The sequence below is a fragment of the Exophiala oligosperma genome (assembly GCF_000835515.1).
Source record: "Exophiala oligosperma strain CBS 72588 unplaced genomic scaffold supercont1.7, whole genome shotgun sequence".
NCBI lineage: Eukaryota > Fungi > Ascomycota > Eurotiomycetes > Chaetothyriales > Herpotrichiellaceae > Exophiala > Exophiala oligosperma.
In genome coordinates, this window is record NW_015622824.1 from 1 (window position 1) to 15,330 (window position 15,330).

Genomic DNA, 15,330 nt, shown 5'->3' on the forward strand with positions numbered 1-15,330 from the left:
ATATATTGCAGTAAATTACAGTGCTATCTAGGGCTATTGCGGCTGCAGGATGAGTTTGTTGATACAGGCCATATGGCGGTGTGCAGATTTCATACAACTTGCAAAAAAATAAGGTTTTTACGGAATTTTGCAAAGCACAATAACACCTGAGAGGATTTACCCGTGAAATTCCCGACCACACTTCGTATTCGATATTGTACACCAAGAGTTGCGCAGGTCGTTCATGGTCTTGTCGAACAGATGAGTCACTACGACATGCTCTTCGCAGTGTTTTGTCCTACCATGACTCGACAACTTTGACAGCAAGTCCACAGTATCACGGCCATGCTTGCTGAAGCTTCATCCCTCCCAGGATCGTCATGTTCGGACAGGCCAGCAGAGCGTCGGAGGCGGAAGAGGAGAGCCTGCCAGAGGTGTCGGATTCGCAAGCAAAAATGCGACGGACAAAACCCCGCCTGTCGCAATTGTCTAGCAACAGGACATGGTACGTTGTTGAGCCCCTATCAAAGTGTCGGCGTCGGTTCGAATTGCTGAGTCCCCCACCAGAGTGCGTGCCAGCGACACGAGAGGCCATGGATCTCTACTCTGTCGATTATGTCCGGTCGCTGGAACATCGTCTTGCGGACATGGAAGGGAGACCACATCACCAGATGCCAACACATGGCTTGCAGCCTCTCCCTGTGCCGCCGATGGTCACTCCACAAAACAAACCTGGTGATGTCCAGGTCAACGTAGCTCCGTCAATCGACACCATGCAACCGCAGCAGCAGATTTTTCAGCCACCCATCAACGAACTCGACCCTCAACCTGCGTTCTCACAGGCATTTGCCGAGCCCGACTATATCTCCAGTACCCCCTTGCAAGGCGCAGCCGACTACACAGAGAACGCCGGAAATACTTTGGCATCTGGAGACATTGACTTCACTTTTACGTTGACGCCGCCTCGCACGGTCCCAAGGCAGCCGGATGATGTTCCAGTCTCGACCAGCGATGCTGCAAGCTATTTCTTTGTCTACTTCGAAGTCATTCATTCCCGTTATCCCTTCCTCAGGATCCAGGATTGCTCTAGCGCCTATCTGGACTGGAAGGAGCATCGTCAACTCCCTGGCTCTTTCCAAAGCACCTGGCATTTGTTCCTGGTAACGATGGTGCGTACCCACTGGAACCGTCTCTATCGTATCTATCGACAGCTGCTGATTTCCTCTGCTACAGATATTTGCTATTGGCACGCGAATCGAGCAGTCACACAACTCACGCGCAAGGCGGGCTCAGCGTCTGAGCCTCGTTGCTAGGATCGACAGCGTCCAGGGAATTATTTCTGACTCACAGTCTTCTCCTTTGATGCGGTTGCAAGCCTTATTGCTCTATGTGGTCTTTGCCATGCTTGGCGACAGTACCTTTGGACTTGTTCATGTGACGGGAATAGCTATGCGCTTCGCAACTCTGCATGGCTTTCATCGTTTGAGATCATCATCTGAGGCTGAAAACGAGGAGATGAGTCTCAAATCAAGAGCCTGGTCGTGTATCTATGCGTGAGTCTGACAAAATATGTTCCTGGGCGGCTTCATCCAATGCTTCGATCTCTTACTGACGAGTGAACAGTATAGATCGAATGATCAGTGGAACTCTCCGAATCCCAGTCTGTGTTGCCGACCCCGAAATCAGTTCACCTTTGTATGAAGGGCAGACATTGAGCCTCGAAACGATGCCATGGGTTGCAGATTCTCCCGAAAGTGATACTCAAACAGAGCTTGTTGACCTCACCTATTTCAGCCACATGATTCAATTTCGACATATCCAATCGAAAATAATCCATGGAGCTCCATCACTACAGCCTGGACAAGTTCAGGGATTCATCGAATATATTGACCACGAGATCAAGGAATGGTCGAAAGAGAATGAAGCTTCGACGCGCACGTATGTCTCTCCGCTCTACTCGCTTGAGGCCTACAGTCTGTAAATGCTGACCAGGGCCGACAGTCAACGCGGCGACGAAGGATATTTCAGCCATCTCTGGCTCGACCGCTCTATTTCTATCGTTGAAGTTCAGTTATACAGCACACTTGAAGACCTCACAGATCCGGTGAATGTTCATAGGCTGTTTCAAGCCTGCTGTAATGCTTGCAACGCATTCCGGGCTGCGCAAAAGTCGCGTCAATTGATTCGACAGTGGATCGATGTAAGGACAACGTTGCTATCATCATCTGAGCACGGGAGCCGCTGACAGTGAGCGATAGACAATTTTCGAGTTTCAAGCGGGTGTGACGTTGTTATATCTGATGTGGCGTGGGAATGCGCCGAACTGGCAGGAAGCCGAGCGTGCTGTTCGCAACTGCAGATCTGGCTTAGTTATCTCTGCAGAAGGATCGTCTGCTGTGGAGTGTTTCCTCGACTGTATCGACAATCTGGTCTCGCTGGTGTCTGGAGGTCCGTTGGAGATACTCACGAGGACTGCAACACATCCGGAAACGATACAAGAGCTGAAAACAATCGTCGACAAAGTGATCGACATCGGCATTGCTCCTCATATTAGCAACAAGTTACGAGAAATGTGCCAGCAATCTTTCCAACCTTGAGGCTACCATTCGACGGCATCATTTGCTCTGTCATATTCTCTTCCTTACGACAGACAGTCTAATTCGATCTTTAGAGCCACAGTTGTGATGCCGTGACGACAGCACAGAATGTATCCGCCCCAATGCGAAGCTCGCCGCGACTAATTAGCGTTCAGGAATGTCCAATTCCAAAGGTATTGCCATACTTCATCATTCAGCTTGGAGAACCTTCTGAACCAATTCTTCTGAATAGGTCTGGACCGCCTCGTTCACATCTTGTCGATGCTGCGAAATGTATGTGGGAATACCGTTCACCCTGTTATATACAGCGGGTACCGGCTCGCCTAGAGTCTCAGTGACGGGGACGAATCCAGCCCAGACACGTTGACGCATCTCCCCGTCTTCCAAATCTGCCTTGTCGTCACCGGGAGGATCAGCTTTGACTTTGCCGCTTCCTGTCTTGATTGCTACACGCACGATACCTGTGCTGGTAATATCGGCCTTTGTTGGTGGGAGCCGTGAGTTTTCCCATCGTCCACGTACGACTTTGTCGGTTATGATCCGCATCCCATACAGAATCTCTTCCGGGTCAGTCACAATATTGGCGTATCCGTACAAGACGACGGAGCGGTAGTCGTAAGAGTGATTGAACCCGGAGAGGGCAAGAAGGAGACCGTCGACTTTTGTCGCAGACAGACAAAGCGGTAGGCCTGGTTTGCCAGCTTCACATGCTTTGCGCACGAGGTTGTTCAGTCGCGATGAGACGTAGCCGTGCAAGTAACAGTCAAGGGGCTCGTCGAGGCCAGCGGAGGGGTTCGCAAAGGATCCCATCGCGCCAATCATGGGCAGGATCACAGGAAAATCGTCCAGGTTGGAGTCGAAGCCAGGTGCGAAAGAGACATTCAACACTAGAGAGGTGTTGATCAGGGTGTGAATGGTTTCAAGGTCATATTTACCTCGATGGCCGCGACGGTTGACGGTGTTGAGGGATGTCTTGGGATATTCAAAAGTGCGACCCATATTGAAGACGATGTTTGGAGATGGGCCAGACAACGTGCTGGTTGTACAAGATAGTTTCTACCAGGGCTGTGAGAGATGTGAGGTTGTACGATTTTCGAGTCGATGAATGAATATCTTCCTGGTTGGGAAGCACTGGGTCTGGACCAATATGCTACCGGTTGATCATAATCGACCAAATTTATACCCTCCAATGAGTCACTGCACACTTACTTTGAGGATCCGGGGACAAGAGCGTTCGAGCAAGTGTCCGAAGGGGTTCTAGAAGGTCTAGGTAGTTTAGTATTCGGAATAAGCGGACTTTTGGACACTGTCATTCTGGTATCGAGGCCCAGCGTTTCGTTCTGGGGAATTTTGAGTAGGACATCGGATTCTGCGGAGGTTGAACCAATAAGAAGAGGGCCTCATCGGACTCTTAATCCGAAGCGCCTGAAGGGGGCCTGGGTCGGGACGAGTACGATCAACCTCACCGGTTCCAATCTAGCAGCGTGATAGTCGCTATCATGATAGTGTGAGGATCGATGCAAGGACGGACTTGACATCACAACGGAATGATTCTCAAAACGACCACGGTAGGTACCTAGGTAGTTAACGATGTGCAGTAGAATTTAGTCGATGGTGCAAAACTGTGTCGCTTGAAAAGTATTTCGTTTGGGTTAATACGTAGTGTTGCAGCCAAGTGTAACTAAAAGCGGCGGCGGGAGGACATTCTGTAAAGATCACTGCCAAAAACAAAAGTTGTCCCGACCTAGGTATTGAATAAAGTTGGTTTTTGCGTTTTCGCATTTTCGCATTTTGCTTCTGCTTTTTGCTTTTCGCCGTTTCGGTCCTCAATGTCACCGTCGTCGGTGGCCGTTTCGGCACCGGGAAAAGTATTGTTCGCGGGAGGGTTCTTGGTCCTTGACAGAAAACATACCGGAGTCGTTTTCGGGCTCAACGCTCGGATCCACGCCCGAGTCGAGCCTTGGAACGACAAACCACGTTCGTTGAAGGGGGAGGGGGAAAGGCACATTCTCGTACAGTCGCCTCAGTTTCTCGAGGCGAAATGGTTGTATAGGGTCGGTTCATCAAACACTCCTGATTCATCATCAGAAGAAGAAGACGTCGCCGTCAATGTCGAACAAGTACCGATGACCACCCAGGACGACGATGAAGGAGGGACGGCGAGCAGCACAACCACAAATAAATTTGTCGAGACGACTCTACGATACGTCTTGACCTATGTTTCAAGTCGAGGCCGCCAGCACGTCACGACGAACGACATCAAAATCACCGTTCTCGCTGACGACGACTATTATTCTCAATCCTCAGCCGCCTCCAAGTCTTCAACAACTACACCTTTTACGAGCTTCGGGGTCAAGTTACGTAACGCACACAAGACAGGGTTGGGTTCGTCCGCTGCCCTGGTCACGTCCTTGGTGGCTGCCCTGTTGGCGTTTTACCTCGAAGAGAACGGCGGCGACGATGCCGCGTCATTGCCGCCGCAAAAGGTCATTCACAATCTAGCTCAGGCGGCGCATTGTGCAGCCCAGGGGAAAGTCGGGTCGGGGTTTGACGTTGCGGCGGCGGTGTACGGGTCGTGTCTTTATCGAAGGTTCACACCTGCAATTTTGGAAGCTGTCGGGGAGCCATCCAGCCCCGGATTCAGGGATCGACTTCGCCTGTGCGTGGATGACCTTGAGCTGAACCACAAATGGGACGTCGAGGTGGCCGGCCACGCCATCAAGATCCCGGACGGTCTGATCTTGGTCATGTGCGACGTCGACTGTGGTTCTGAGACGCCCGGGATGGTGCGAAAGGTTCTGCAATGGCGGAAAGAAAAGGCAGAGGAGGCGGGCTTGTTGTGGAATGCCATACAACAGGGCAGTGACGATCTCTGTCAGGAACTACGACGGCTTTCGGAAGTTGATGGAGTTGTTGCTCAGGCGGAAGAGGATGGCCCCTTCAAGGGTCTAGGTGATATCCTCTTGACGGTTCGAAGCCTCGTCCGAGAAATGTCGGCAAAATCAGAGGTGCCTGTTGAGCCTCCGGTCATTACGGAACTGTTGGACTACTGCACGTCGTTGCCGGGCGTGGTTGGGGGCGTGGCCCCTGGAGCCGGTGGTTATGATGCCGTTGCTCTCCTGATAAAAAGTGATGTCGATGTTGTTCGTGGCCTGCGGGAGAAATTGGACGGCTGGAAGGGCCAAGATGATTCGGGTGCTACGATCGGTCATGTCAGACTACTTGGGGTCAAGCAGGCGAAGGAGGGAATGCGACGAGAAGATGTCGGACAGTATGCTGAATGGGTATGAGTTGGTCAATTCTCCTACGAGAGTGACGGAATCTGTACTTCAATGCAGCGATTGAGATAGTACCGTACTCGTACTTTGGAAGCCGATAAACCCGAGTTTGCTGGGCGCACGAGGGAACAAGCATTTGGGGCGGGAGGAGGAGCCTCGGAGGTGTCCACTTCATGCCTAGGGACTGCGAGATGGAGGCTACATCGCCCACCTAAAGTACTGTCCAAGACCGCATTGTATTGGTGCCGGTAGGTGCCCAGGTCCCCCCTATGGAGCACCTATTACGATCGCCCAGCCCAGCCCAGCCCAGCCCACCACTCCCACGCCTGATGAGCCGCAAGCCACGACCCAAAGCTCGTGTGCTGCACGGCGCCTTCTCCCGTACAATTTAATAATTGCCACTGCACCTATTTATTAAAACCTACGCTACATACTCCGTACCTACTCCGTAAAAGGCCTTCGGTACGGCTACGGTTAAAAAACGTACTTGGTCGCTTTGGGCCGTAGATTCCCTGGTTTTCTTGCTTCCTTCCCGTTCTTCTCGCCTCTCAGAATCTTGGTAATTACGGGTTCTCGGTTTCCCCAGTTCAGACTCTCTCGCCCACTCATCCATCCATCTCATCCGTACTCGTACGGAAACACATCCATCTCTTCCCATCTCATCGTCCATTCGCTACGATTCGATCCAGTCGAATCAACTCTCATCTATTTATCTCGCTGCCATCCATCCTCCACGTGAACGCAATTCCATCGTTTAACCAGAGCATGTAAATCATGCATTGACCGTTCAACGGAGTGTACAAGTCTACGACCGGTCTCTGTTGCTCGCTTATTCCTCCAGCGGGCTAGGTCGCATCCGATCATCTGTCACAGTTGCTCCCTGCATCCATTCCCCGTTCAAGCTGGATCTTGCGACACCTTCGATCAAACACTGCCAACTTGCCGCATCTACTGTCGCTCTCTTCACACTCCGACTGCTGCGTGTCCCAGTCCCCGGCCGAGAGAATAGCAACTTCGTTTTCCTCCTTATTCCCAACTGTGGGAACGATTCGTGGCAATGAGTCCATGCAACACCGCCGAACAGCCTGAGGCCCGATCTGCTGCTCAAGACATTCCTCAACCACCACGCTCGCAAGAAGAAGCGACCACATTTACTCCCGTCGAGATGTCTAGTCTACACAAGAACAACGTCCCCACCTCCGAACCGGAACCTTCCTCCTCATCACAACAAGACACAACCTCGGCGGAGGCCTCAATGAGCGGGCCTGTGAGAACAGACACAAACACCGCCATTGAACAATCCATGCAACCTCCTCCGCCGCTTCCTCCCCCAGCAGTTCCCGAGTCGCAGCCTCTTTCGCGGACACATACAACTGCGATTGGTCCATCTTCAGATTCACCAGTCGTGCCGGCAAAGGATGTCGAGGTGACCGGGCCGGTTTTGGTGGTGACATTACTTCTCACATCGGGAGCGAGACACCCGTTCAGACTAGACAACAAATATCTGATCAAGAGGAATGTGGAAGTGGCTGAAAACGACCCATTCAATCTCAGTGTATACAAATTAAAAGAGCTGATACTTCGCGAATGGAGAGAGGAATGGGAGACAAAACCCAGCAGTCCAAATTACATCCGATTAATTAGCATGGGCAAGATGTTGGATGATAAGGCATCCTTGAAAGGTATAGTAGTTTTCCGCTTGCTCGGTGTATCCTCTCGTGGCTAACAGTATCTCCTTGTAGATTACAAGTTTGGCACGGAATCACCAAATGTTCTGCATATGACAATCAAACCCCAAGATTACATTGAAGACGAGGATGCTAAGGGCGGCAAGTCCTCAATGGCCGGGAACCGCGAAGCTGAGACCAGGAGCCCAGGTTGTCGATGCATTATAATGTGATGGACTTGGCTCGATCAGAGTACAAGCTCATTCGAACTCGACGAAATTTGGCACACCAGTCTTGAATGTCCTCACTCATATTCGATGCAACATCAATGCCTTGGAGTCGACTGTGTCGATGCAAACTTTTGCTTTGGTGTTAAACCTGGGGCGAGGCGTTGGGTGGACGGATGCGATTATCTTTCCGTTCTGCTGGAGTCTTTTCCATATGTGGACAAGGAGAGGCAGTCAGTTTTCTTTTTCTCCTTCTATTACCGCCCCGGTCTCGTCTGGTACTCGTGTGGCGGTCGGTGCCCATATTTTTTCCTTTCTTTTTTCTCTTCTAGATCAGCGCTCCTTTTGGCGGTGAAATGGGCGGTGGCAGAAGATAGACGGCGCGTGTGACGACAAATGGAGGACAGAGTGCTGCAGACGTGCGTGGAAGGTCTCGCTCGACAAGACTGTATATAAAGACCAGGACCTGGAAAGGGCCGAGATATGCCACTGAGCTTTGAAAAATTGATTTGGGCCCAGGACAATGTTTGGGGGAAACGGGAGTTGTTGCGCTGCGGCAGTCGTACAGTATTCATCATCAATTTTTTGAGGTCATGGAGCGAATATACTTTTGCTTTGAGAAGAGCACAACACAACCAAGATCACCCAAAACCCTTGATTTTTCCGAGCCGGCTCTCTGCGGATAGCTGAAAGCCCGTTTTACCTTTTCGTCTTTATGAGGGTTTCGAACTGTGGAAAATGAACGGTAATGATTTGTATTAACTACTCGTGTGACACTCAAGATCAGACCAGCGGTGTTAATACATTTTATTTCATTGCTGAGCATTCTACGCGTACCGGCGAGGCTCGACTAAATCCGCCTCTGGTTCACACTCCCTGAACTCCTTGATTGACCGTCCTGGGGCATTCTTGATCAGAGGATGCTGCCATGATCGGTATCTGAGATTGTCGAGAAACAGAAATAAGATGCATGATGCCAGGAACTGGAAGTATGTTCCCTCGCCTGGTCACGCTCTCTGTAACGTGTTACTGGACATGATAGACCGCTGTGCTCTTCGGCTCGTCTGTGCCTGACGCACAGGAAAGCAATGGTACACACCTTTGTACCCAGTGTTCGTCGTTGCCTTGCCTCTCGCGGTCTTCGTTTGGTTTGAAAAGATCGCAGACACGGCAAACGATTCGACACCACGCAACCCCAATCGACTCGACACCACACACCAATCTCTCGATCCCCCCCTTACCACTTCCACATGCCGACCTTGCGCTCGATCTCCTCGGTCCATCCGACGGCCGACCCGTCCCCGCCGGCGTCCAGGCCGAGCTTCACCCCGTCCTGTCCGTCGTAGATGTCCTCCCAGCTGACCTCGTCGTCCCTGCCCGTGAGGATGTCCTCGTGCAACCTGCTCGGCGCACCCAGGACCGTGGGTCGGAAGGCGTCGGCGTCGCGGACCATTTTCAGTTCCATCCCGCGCCGGAGGGGCTCGGCGACGCCAAAGGTTCGGCGCAGGAGCGTCATGCGGGTCGACTCTTGAGTGGCGGTCCAGTTGGCCAGGCGGGATTCGAGGGGGTGCGTGGATGATGTCGTCGTCGTCGAGGAGGTCGAGGGGGACAGGGACGACCGGAGTGTGTCGGGCAGACCCGGGGCCGAAGGGGCGCCGCGGTCGAGATCTTTGGGACCGTTGGACGAGGTGGCGGCGGTCGTGGAGGAGGAAAGTTTGGAGGAGCTGGTGTTGGTGGTGCTCGTCGGGTGGGCGGACGAAGGAGCTATGCGGAGAGACTTTGGGACGGGACAGTGTCAGTAAAAGGGGGTCGTCGTGACGTACGGTGAGGGATGTACGGGGTTTGTACGTACCATGATGAATCTCACGTTGGGATTGAAAATCGGTCAAGGAGGTAAAGGTTGATGTAAACTCAAGTTCGGAGCGGGAAGTGGAAATCGTCGTGTATGATGATATTGGACAAGACAGGCTCTAAGAGGACGACGGGCGACAGTAGCAATTCCACCCGGTATCGAGTAGAAGAGGGGTAGATGGAAGATGGTAAAGTACGGGTAAAAGAAGAGATGGGAACGTTGTCCTGGGATAACGAGTAGGTGAGGTATGCGACCAGCAACAAGTTGCGCAGGCACAAGGTGGATGTCGCGTACTCTGGACTTTGGCTGGGCGGAGTGGATTCTGCGTGATTGGATACGAAGATCCACCGTAGATGTATTCCACGGCGCACCAAACACTCACCTCGCGCGGTATATCTATCTATTCGGCCGGAGGCTGTTCTATCCTTCTCAGAGCCAAAGACGTTTGCACCTTTGGGATGCCCCAAATCTACCCAAGACTGAGCAGCAGCAATGTTGTAGTAATACCATGCCTTACATATACATTATCTGACCCGGTTTTAGAACCATGACTATGACACTCCGTAGTTGGGAGGGTCTCCGGGGTCGCTCTGTCGGACGTCTAACTTGCCTCCGTCGTCAGATTAGTCCCTCGATCATATAGTTGATAATCTCCAAGCTTGCCTGACGTTGCTGCTTCTTCTCAAGCTCAGTGTCGGAAGGAGGCGTTTGTTTCGGCATCCGCATGGCTGTACAACGGACATGCGAGTATGGTTGAGTCGCATACCAGCGACTGACCGGCGGGGAAATCTGTCCGGAAGTCTGCCTTCGAGTCGCATTTCTTTGTATAGTTGGCGGACATGTGTCGCGAATTCTTGAGCAACTTAACATCCAAAATATCTTTCCTCCAACCACCTCTTCTCGCCATCTTCGACCACATTTGCAGCGACCACTTTGATTTTGGGAAACACCGACAGCAGCCTTTTCAGTCCTCTTCTCCCGGCCATAAAGGTCACGAAGACGATCCTCGCCTCGCAGACACCATGATCGACCAAGACCTTGACGGCCATAAGAGCGGCTCCTCCGCTGGACATTTGAGGATCCAACAACATGACTGTTTCGTGCTCGGCGAGATCAGGAAATAGCGTCAGGTAGTGCAGCTGCGGCTCACCGGTCCGATAGTTTGACTGGATGAGCAATCGGCCGGTCAGGCAGTCGGGAATAGTCCGCTTCAGTCCAGCCTCCATGCAGCTTCCACCTCGTAGCACAACGACAGCAGAGACTTTCCCCTTCGGCTTCAGTCCGCTGTAGGTATACCCTTGCGGTGTCGTAACATTGGTGGAAATGTAATTGTGACAATCCAGGGCCTTCTCGATCAGGAGGGCCGTGAGCCTGTCAAAGTAGAAAACAAAGTCGAGATGGGAGGTGATGGGGTTGCGCAATATCGTCGAGACGCCGCTGATCTGTGGTTTACCCTCGAGAATCATGGCATTTTCCGAGAGTGCAAAATCCTCCAATTGCTGACCCAGCCTCTCCAGTTCTGCGTTATGCCTTGACGACTTTTCCTTGAGGATCTGTCGGACTTGATTGACAATCATCTGAATGGCCATCGTGTTCTGCATTCCTCGTGGGACAATGAGATCGGCAACTTCTCTTTGTGGCTCCACGTAGCGTTGAAAGACGGGCTTAACATATCGAAACCACTGTTTGATGGTACCCTCAATGGTCCGCCCTCTTTCCCTCACATCCCGCACGATTCGTCGTGAAAGGCAGACATCCGAGTCGGCTTCGACATAAATCTTCATGTCCAAGAGGTCCAGTACTCTGGGGTCGTTCAAAGCAAGAATTCCTTCCAGGATGATCACGTGCGGAGAATATATCGACACCGTCTTTTCCAAACGTTGGTGCTGTTGAAATGAATAGATAGGAATATCCGTCCTCTTTCCCTGCTTCAAGTCGTTCAGCTTCTCCACCAAGAGGTCAAAGTCGATAGAATCTGGGGAGTCCAGGTCATATTCGTTGAGATGCGCCAGTGCATTTTGCTCGGGCGTCAAGGACTTGTAGAATGAATCGATGGACAAAATGATGACCCAAGGGAGATTGAGTGACTTGATGATCTCTATCGCCAGGCTGGTCTTACCAGACCCTGAGGATCCTGCCACTCCAATAATGCTCATATCTGCCCATGGTGGAGAGTAATGTGCTGTTTGAATCGAGGCCTCAGCTGCCTTTTGTGCCGACGTAACAGTTGACAACTTGAGCAGATCTACTGTTCCAGCCATGACGATTGGGTATCCGAGGTTCGTTTACACGTCGGAATATGGCCCTTCAAGGATGTAGATATGGAGAGTTCACGTGTTGTTTGGTCAGGTTGCAATGCCATGGGGCGTATGCTTCCCTAGGCGAGCTGTTTGGAAAATTTGTGCACAATCCTTGTCGTGTACTGAGGAGCTGATGATGAAGCAAAGGATTTGGCAGCCCTGACTTTGTGCCTTACTAAATTAAAGCCCTCCACCGAGCCATGGACATTTATCTTTGCCATTGTTTGTGACGAAGTACGGATAACGAAGTACCAAATTCTGGCAAAACTTCGGCCACGGCATCGCACCCAATTCTCCCTCATCATCCTGCTACTCAACTTCCTTGTAGTGTACGACGAGTCCAACAAGCACACTGCTCATGCTGCAGATTTGGGGCGAGGTATGGATCTAGCTGATCTATCCTCAAACTGGAAAAAGCTGCAGGCGACTTTCAAGAAATCAGATGTTGCCAAATCATCGTCCAAACTTACGAACCAAAATGGCTTGAAGCGGAAACGCGAGCAATCGAAGGCTACTATCACCAAGCCTTCCTTGCTACCCAGGAAGAAGTTGCGTAGAACCAGGACCATGGCTCAAGGCGGAACGGCAGCGAAGGCGACTGTTCCTATACAGGACCTAGAAAAGTCTGACAATGGCGGACGCCCACGACCTGCGGATCGGGCATCTTCAGACAAAGTAAATGACGGACTGTCTACATCGTCAGTTGCCCAGGCACAAGGCCTCAACACGTGCTGACAGGAAACAGAATAGAGATCGGCAAGTACGTTGCCATTGACTGCGAAATGGTAGGAGTAGGCCCGCATCCGGAGAGAGAATCCGCCCTGGCTCGAGTCAGTATCGTCAACTACAATGGAGATCAAGTTTATGATTCCTACGTATTGCCCCAAGAGACAGTGACAGACTGGAGGACATTCGTTAGTGGAGTGGAACCCAAACATATGAAATATGCTCGATCTTTCCAAGAGGCGCAGGCCGACGTTGCAAAAATCATGCAGGGCAGAGTACTTATTGGTCACCACATTAGCCACGATTTGAATGCCCTAAAGCTCAGCCATCCTCAGCGAGATATTCGCGATACCGCACGGCATACACCGTATAAGAGGATACACGGAGGCAGTGGGTACCCACGCTTGAAGTTGTTGGCATCTGAACTGCTCGGCTTCGAGATACAAGAGGGTGAACATTCCAGTATAGAGGATGCGCGGGCTTGTATGCTCCTTTTTCGCAGAGATAAGGCTGCATTTGAACGAGAGCACGCTAAGAGATGGCCTACAAGACCTGCACGGCCTCCCAACCCGCCTGGTGACACGGAAAACCAAGAACAGGCATCGTCGCCCAAGAAGAAAAAGAAAAAGAAGAAATCAAAAAGATGAATTCGAACTCCGCCTGCGAAGTGATCAGGTTGAGTTGAGAGAGCCATATTATGGCGAAACCCTTATACGGGTATATCTTCCATCATTTCCATCGCTCCTTCTCTTGCGACTGTGATGATTACATCACCCAGTGTCTTGGTGTTGAATCCGGCTTCACAATAAGTGAAATAATACTGGCTACTGGTCAATTCATGGCACTCTACAACAGAAAAATGATGGACTCACCTCCCACTTCTTTCGGAACAACAGAACATCGCTCTCGGTCATACCATCATGTTCGGCCAATAGCGCTGGTTTTATGCGCTTCTGGAAATTTCTCTCGAAGTTCTCCTTCCATATACGAAGGGCCTTTGCATAATGTGGACCTATGTTCTCTATCGAGTCGACCACCAATAGTCCCTGGCTGCCTTTGTTAATGGAATCGACCAGTTGCGAAACTGTGGGTAGATGACCTCCAGGGAAGATGTATTTTCGAATGAAATCTTCACCTTTGGCGTATGCTTCATATCTCGACTCGGGCATGGTGATACACTGGAAGACCGCTATGCCACCATCTGGCTTGAGAAGCTTATGAACACAGTCGAAATACGTCGTGAGGAACTCTCGCCCTACTGCTTCGAGCATCTCGATGCTGACAAGCTTGTCGTACGGACCCTCGCGCGGCATGGGCAGTGCTCTGTAGTCGCAAAGCAGCACTTCAATACTTTCAGTCAATCCTGCGTCTGCGATCCTCTGGTCTGCAAGATCTTTCTGTTCCCGACTCAGAGTCAAAGAAGTCACTCGACAACCTGTTCTCTGGACTGCTCTGATGGCAAAACTTCCCCAGCCTGTTCCAATCTCTAAAATGTGGTCCGTCTCTTTGATCCTTGCATTGTCGATGAATCGATCCAGTTTTCGCATCTGCGCGTCTTCCAAAAGTTCCTCCTTCTTGGGCTCGTCCAATTTTGACAGAGCCGCCCAGATGGGACAGGAGTAAGTCATGTCTCTGGACAGAAATGCTTCGAACATCTCGTTGCTGATATCATAATGTGCGCTTATGTTCAATTGCGCATTGGGAAGCGTATTCGTGCGGCGCATAAACCCACTGATTGTGGAGGAAAGGTACGAGGTTATCGTGGTCGCGTTTGACAATTCGTTGCGGTTTAGAATGAATAACTTGTGTTCTGGTCAGCCTTATCTGCCATTCCAATTGGATGCTGCTTACCTGGAAAAATGCGGTGAGATTTGAGCATTCTACCTCACCAAGCATGAAGGACTCTGCGAAACCCTGCTCCCTAGGTCAACGGACTGCGATTCTAAGAGACGTGGAAAGCTGACCATGTCGGTGAACAAAGCTAAGCGCAACCAGAATGCGTCGCGGACTACTTGCAGTCTAGCCAGAGGTTCAACGTATTCTCCAGCCTGGCCACAGACTGTTTCTGTACCATCACTTTCGACCACGGGTAAGACGGCCGATTTTGATCTCCGACAGAAGCGACAGAAAAGACCTCCGGCATGACTTGATCATGGGGTCCCATGCTACCGTACCCGCGTAGGTACGTAGTCGGTCTACTAAGGATGATATAGAGGGCGCCATGGCTCATGAACGAACAATCAACGGCACTGGCTATGATATACGACAATAAACAAGGAGTGCAAGCAGATCTTTCATGAGTGAGTGTGTGACAACTTTGAAGAAAAACGTAGGTGAATGACGTGAATTTTGAAGGAAAGTTCCAGCAGGCCGGGTTTTGTATGGTGCCACATGTGTCGGCATGGAAAGAACTACTCATTACGAGCAGCTGCCACCAAGGTATCCATGTTTGTCAAGTGAAGAGCTTGCGATGCCATTCGATATTAAATTAGACAGCGGGGTTATAGAAGCGAACATCGGGACCAGGTCTTTCAGGCCACCAAAATGTCCTTTTAGATTAGGTGATGATTTGTTGCCGGTACCTTTCATTTGCATATCCGCTACGCTACGTGTGACATCGTGCCTCTACGAGACGAATCGCTCCAGAGTGATCGGCACCGCTGACAGTCGAGGCAACTACACGTAGACTAGAAAGCCTCGCAAC

General features: G+C 51.1%; 8 protein-coding genes across 11 annotated transcripts; 4 read left to right on the forward strand and 4 right to left on the reverse strand.

Moving 5' to 3' along the window:
• The first annotated feature begins 195 nt into the window (after positions 1–195).
• PV06_07307 lies at positions 196–3,808 on the forward strand. 2 transcript variants are annotated; one of them, XM_016408531.1, is made up of 7 exons: positions 196–484; positions 547–1,148; positions 1,213–1,532; positions 1,603–1,917; positions 1,981–2,179; positions 2,238–2,749; positions 2,809–3,808. In XM_016408531.1, exons 1-6 carry the CDS (start codon positions 325–327, stop codon positions 2,574–2,576), a joined length of 1,935 nt encoding a protein of 644 aa, XP_016260285.1. In that variant the 5' UTR covers positions 196–324; the 3' UTR covers positions 2,577–2,749; positions 2,809–3,808. The 2 variants fall into 2 exon arrangements, with proteins under 2 accessions (XP_016260285.1, XP_016260284.1); XM_016408530.1 differs by having other exon boundaries at positions 2,238–3,808.
• On the reverse strand, positions 2,766–3,575 carry PV06_07308 (uncharacterized protein; the record flags this gene model as incomplete). The annotated part of the gene is made up of 1 exon (XM_016408532.1): positions 2,766–3,575. The coding sequence occupies one exon, from the start codon at positions 3,573–3,575 to the stop codon at positions 2,766–2,768; it is 810 nt and encodes a 269-aa protein (XP_016260286.1).
• Positions 3,809–4,336: 528 nt separating the features above from the next.
• PV06_07309 (phosphomevalonate kinase) lies at positions 4,337–6,039 on the forward strand. The gene has a single exon (XM_016408533.1). It carries the CDS (start codon positions 4,406–4,408, stop codon positions 5,864–5,866), a length of 1,461 nt encoding a protein of 486 aa, XP_016260287.1. The 5' UTR covers positions 4,337–4,405; the 3' UTR covers positions 5,867–6,039.
• Positions 6,040–6,388: 349 nt separating this feature from the next.
• Positions 6,389–8,543, forward strand: PV06_07310 (uncharacterized protein). Its single transcript, XM_016408534.1, has 2 exons — positions 6,389–7,536; positions 7,597–8,543. Exons 1-2 carry the CDS (start codon positions 6,912–6,914, stop codon positions 7,752–7,754), a joined length of 783 nt encoding a protein of 260 aa, XP_016260288.1. The 5' UTR covers positions 6,389–6,911; the 3' UTR covers positions 7,755–8,543.
• PV06_07311 (uncharacterized protein) lies at positions 8,417–9,900 on the reverse strand. Its single transcript, XM_016408535.1, has 2 exons — positions 9,601–9,900; positions 8,417–9,525 (listed from the first exon to the last, which is right to left on the reverse strand). Exons 1-2 carry the CDS (start codon positions 9,601–9,603, stop codon positions 8,986–8,988), a joined length of 543 nt encoding a protein of 180 aa, XP_016260289.1. The 5' UTR covers positions 9,604–9,900; the 3' UTR covers positions 8,417–8,985.
• A 124-nt stretch (positions 9,901–10,024) lies between these two features.
• PV06_07312 (uridine kinase) lies at positions 10,025–12,135 on the reverse strand. The gene has a single exon (XM_016408536.1). The coding sequence runs from the start codon at positions 11,859–11,861 to the stop codon at positions 10,464–10,466; it is 1,398 nt and encodes a 465-aa protein (XP_016260290.1). The 5' UTR covers positions 11,862–12,135; the 3' UTR covers positions 10,025–10,463.
• A 63-nt stretch (positions 12,136–12,198) lies between these two features.
• Positions 12,199–15,207, forward strand: PV06_07313. Of its 2 annotated transcripts, XM_016408538.1 has the most exons (3): positions 12,199–12,598; positions 12,646–14,374; positions 14,445–14,713. In XM_016408538.1, the coding sequence occupies exons 1-2, from the start codon at positions 12,282–12,284 to the stop codon at positions 13,271–13,273; spliced, it is 945 nt and encodes a 314-aa protein (XP_016260292.1). In that variant the 5' UTR covers positions 12,199–12,281; the 3' UTR covers positions 13,274–14,374; positions 14,445–14,713. The 2 variants fall into 2 exon arrangements, with proteins under 2 accessions (XP_016260292.1, XP_016260291.1); XM_016408537.1 differs by having other exon boundaries at positions 12,646–15,207.
• On the reverse strand, positions 13,225–14,956 carry PV06_07314. 2 transcript variants are annotated; one of them, XM_016408539.1, is made up of 4 exons: positions 14,591–14,956; positions 14,478–14,540; positions 13,499–14,428; positions 13,225–13,446 (listed from the first exon to the last, which is right to left on the reverse strand). In XM_016408539.1, exons 1-4 carry the CDS (start codon positions 14,591–14,593, stop codon positions 13,336–13,338), a joined length of 1,107 nt encoding a protein of 368 aa, XP_016260293.1. In that variant the 5' UTR covers positions 14,594–14,956; the 3' UTR covers positions 13,225–13,335. The 2 variants fall into 2 exon arrangements, with proteins under 2 accessions (XP_016260293.1, XP_016260294.1); XM_016408540.1 differs by having other exon boundaries at positions 14,478–14,956.
• Positions 15,208–15,330: the final 123 nt, after the last annotated feature.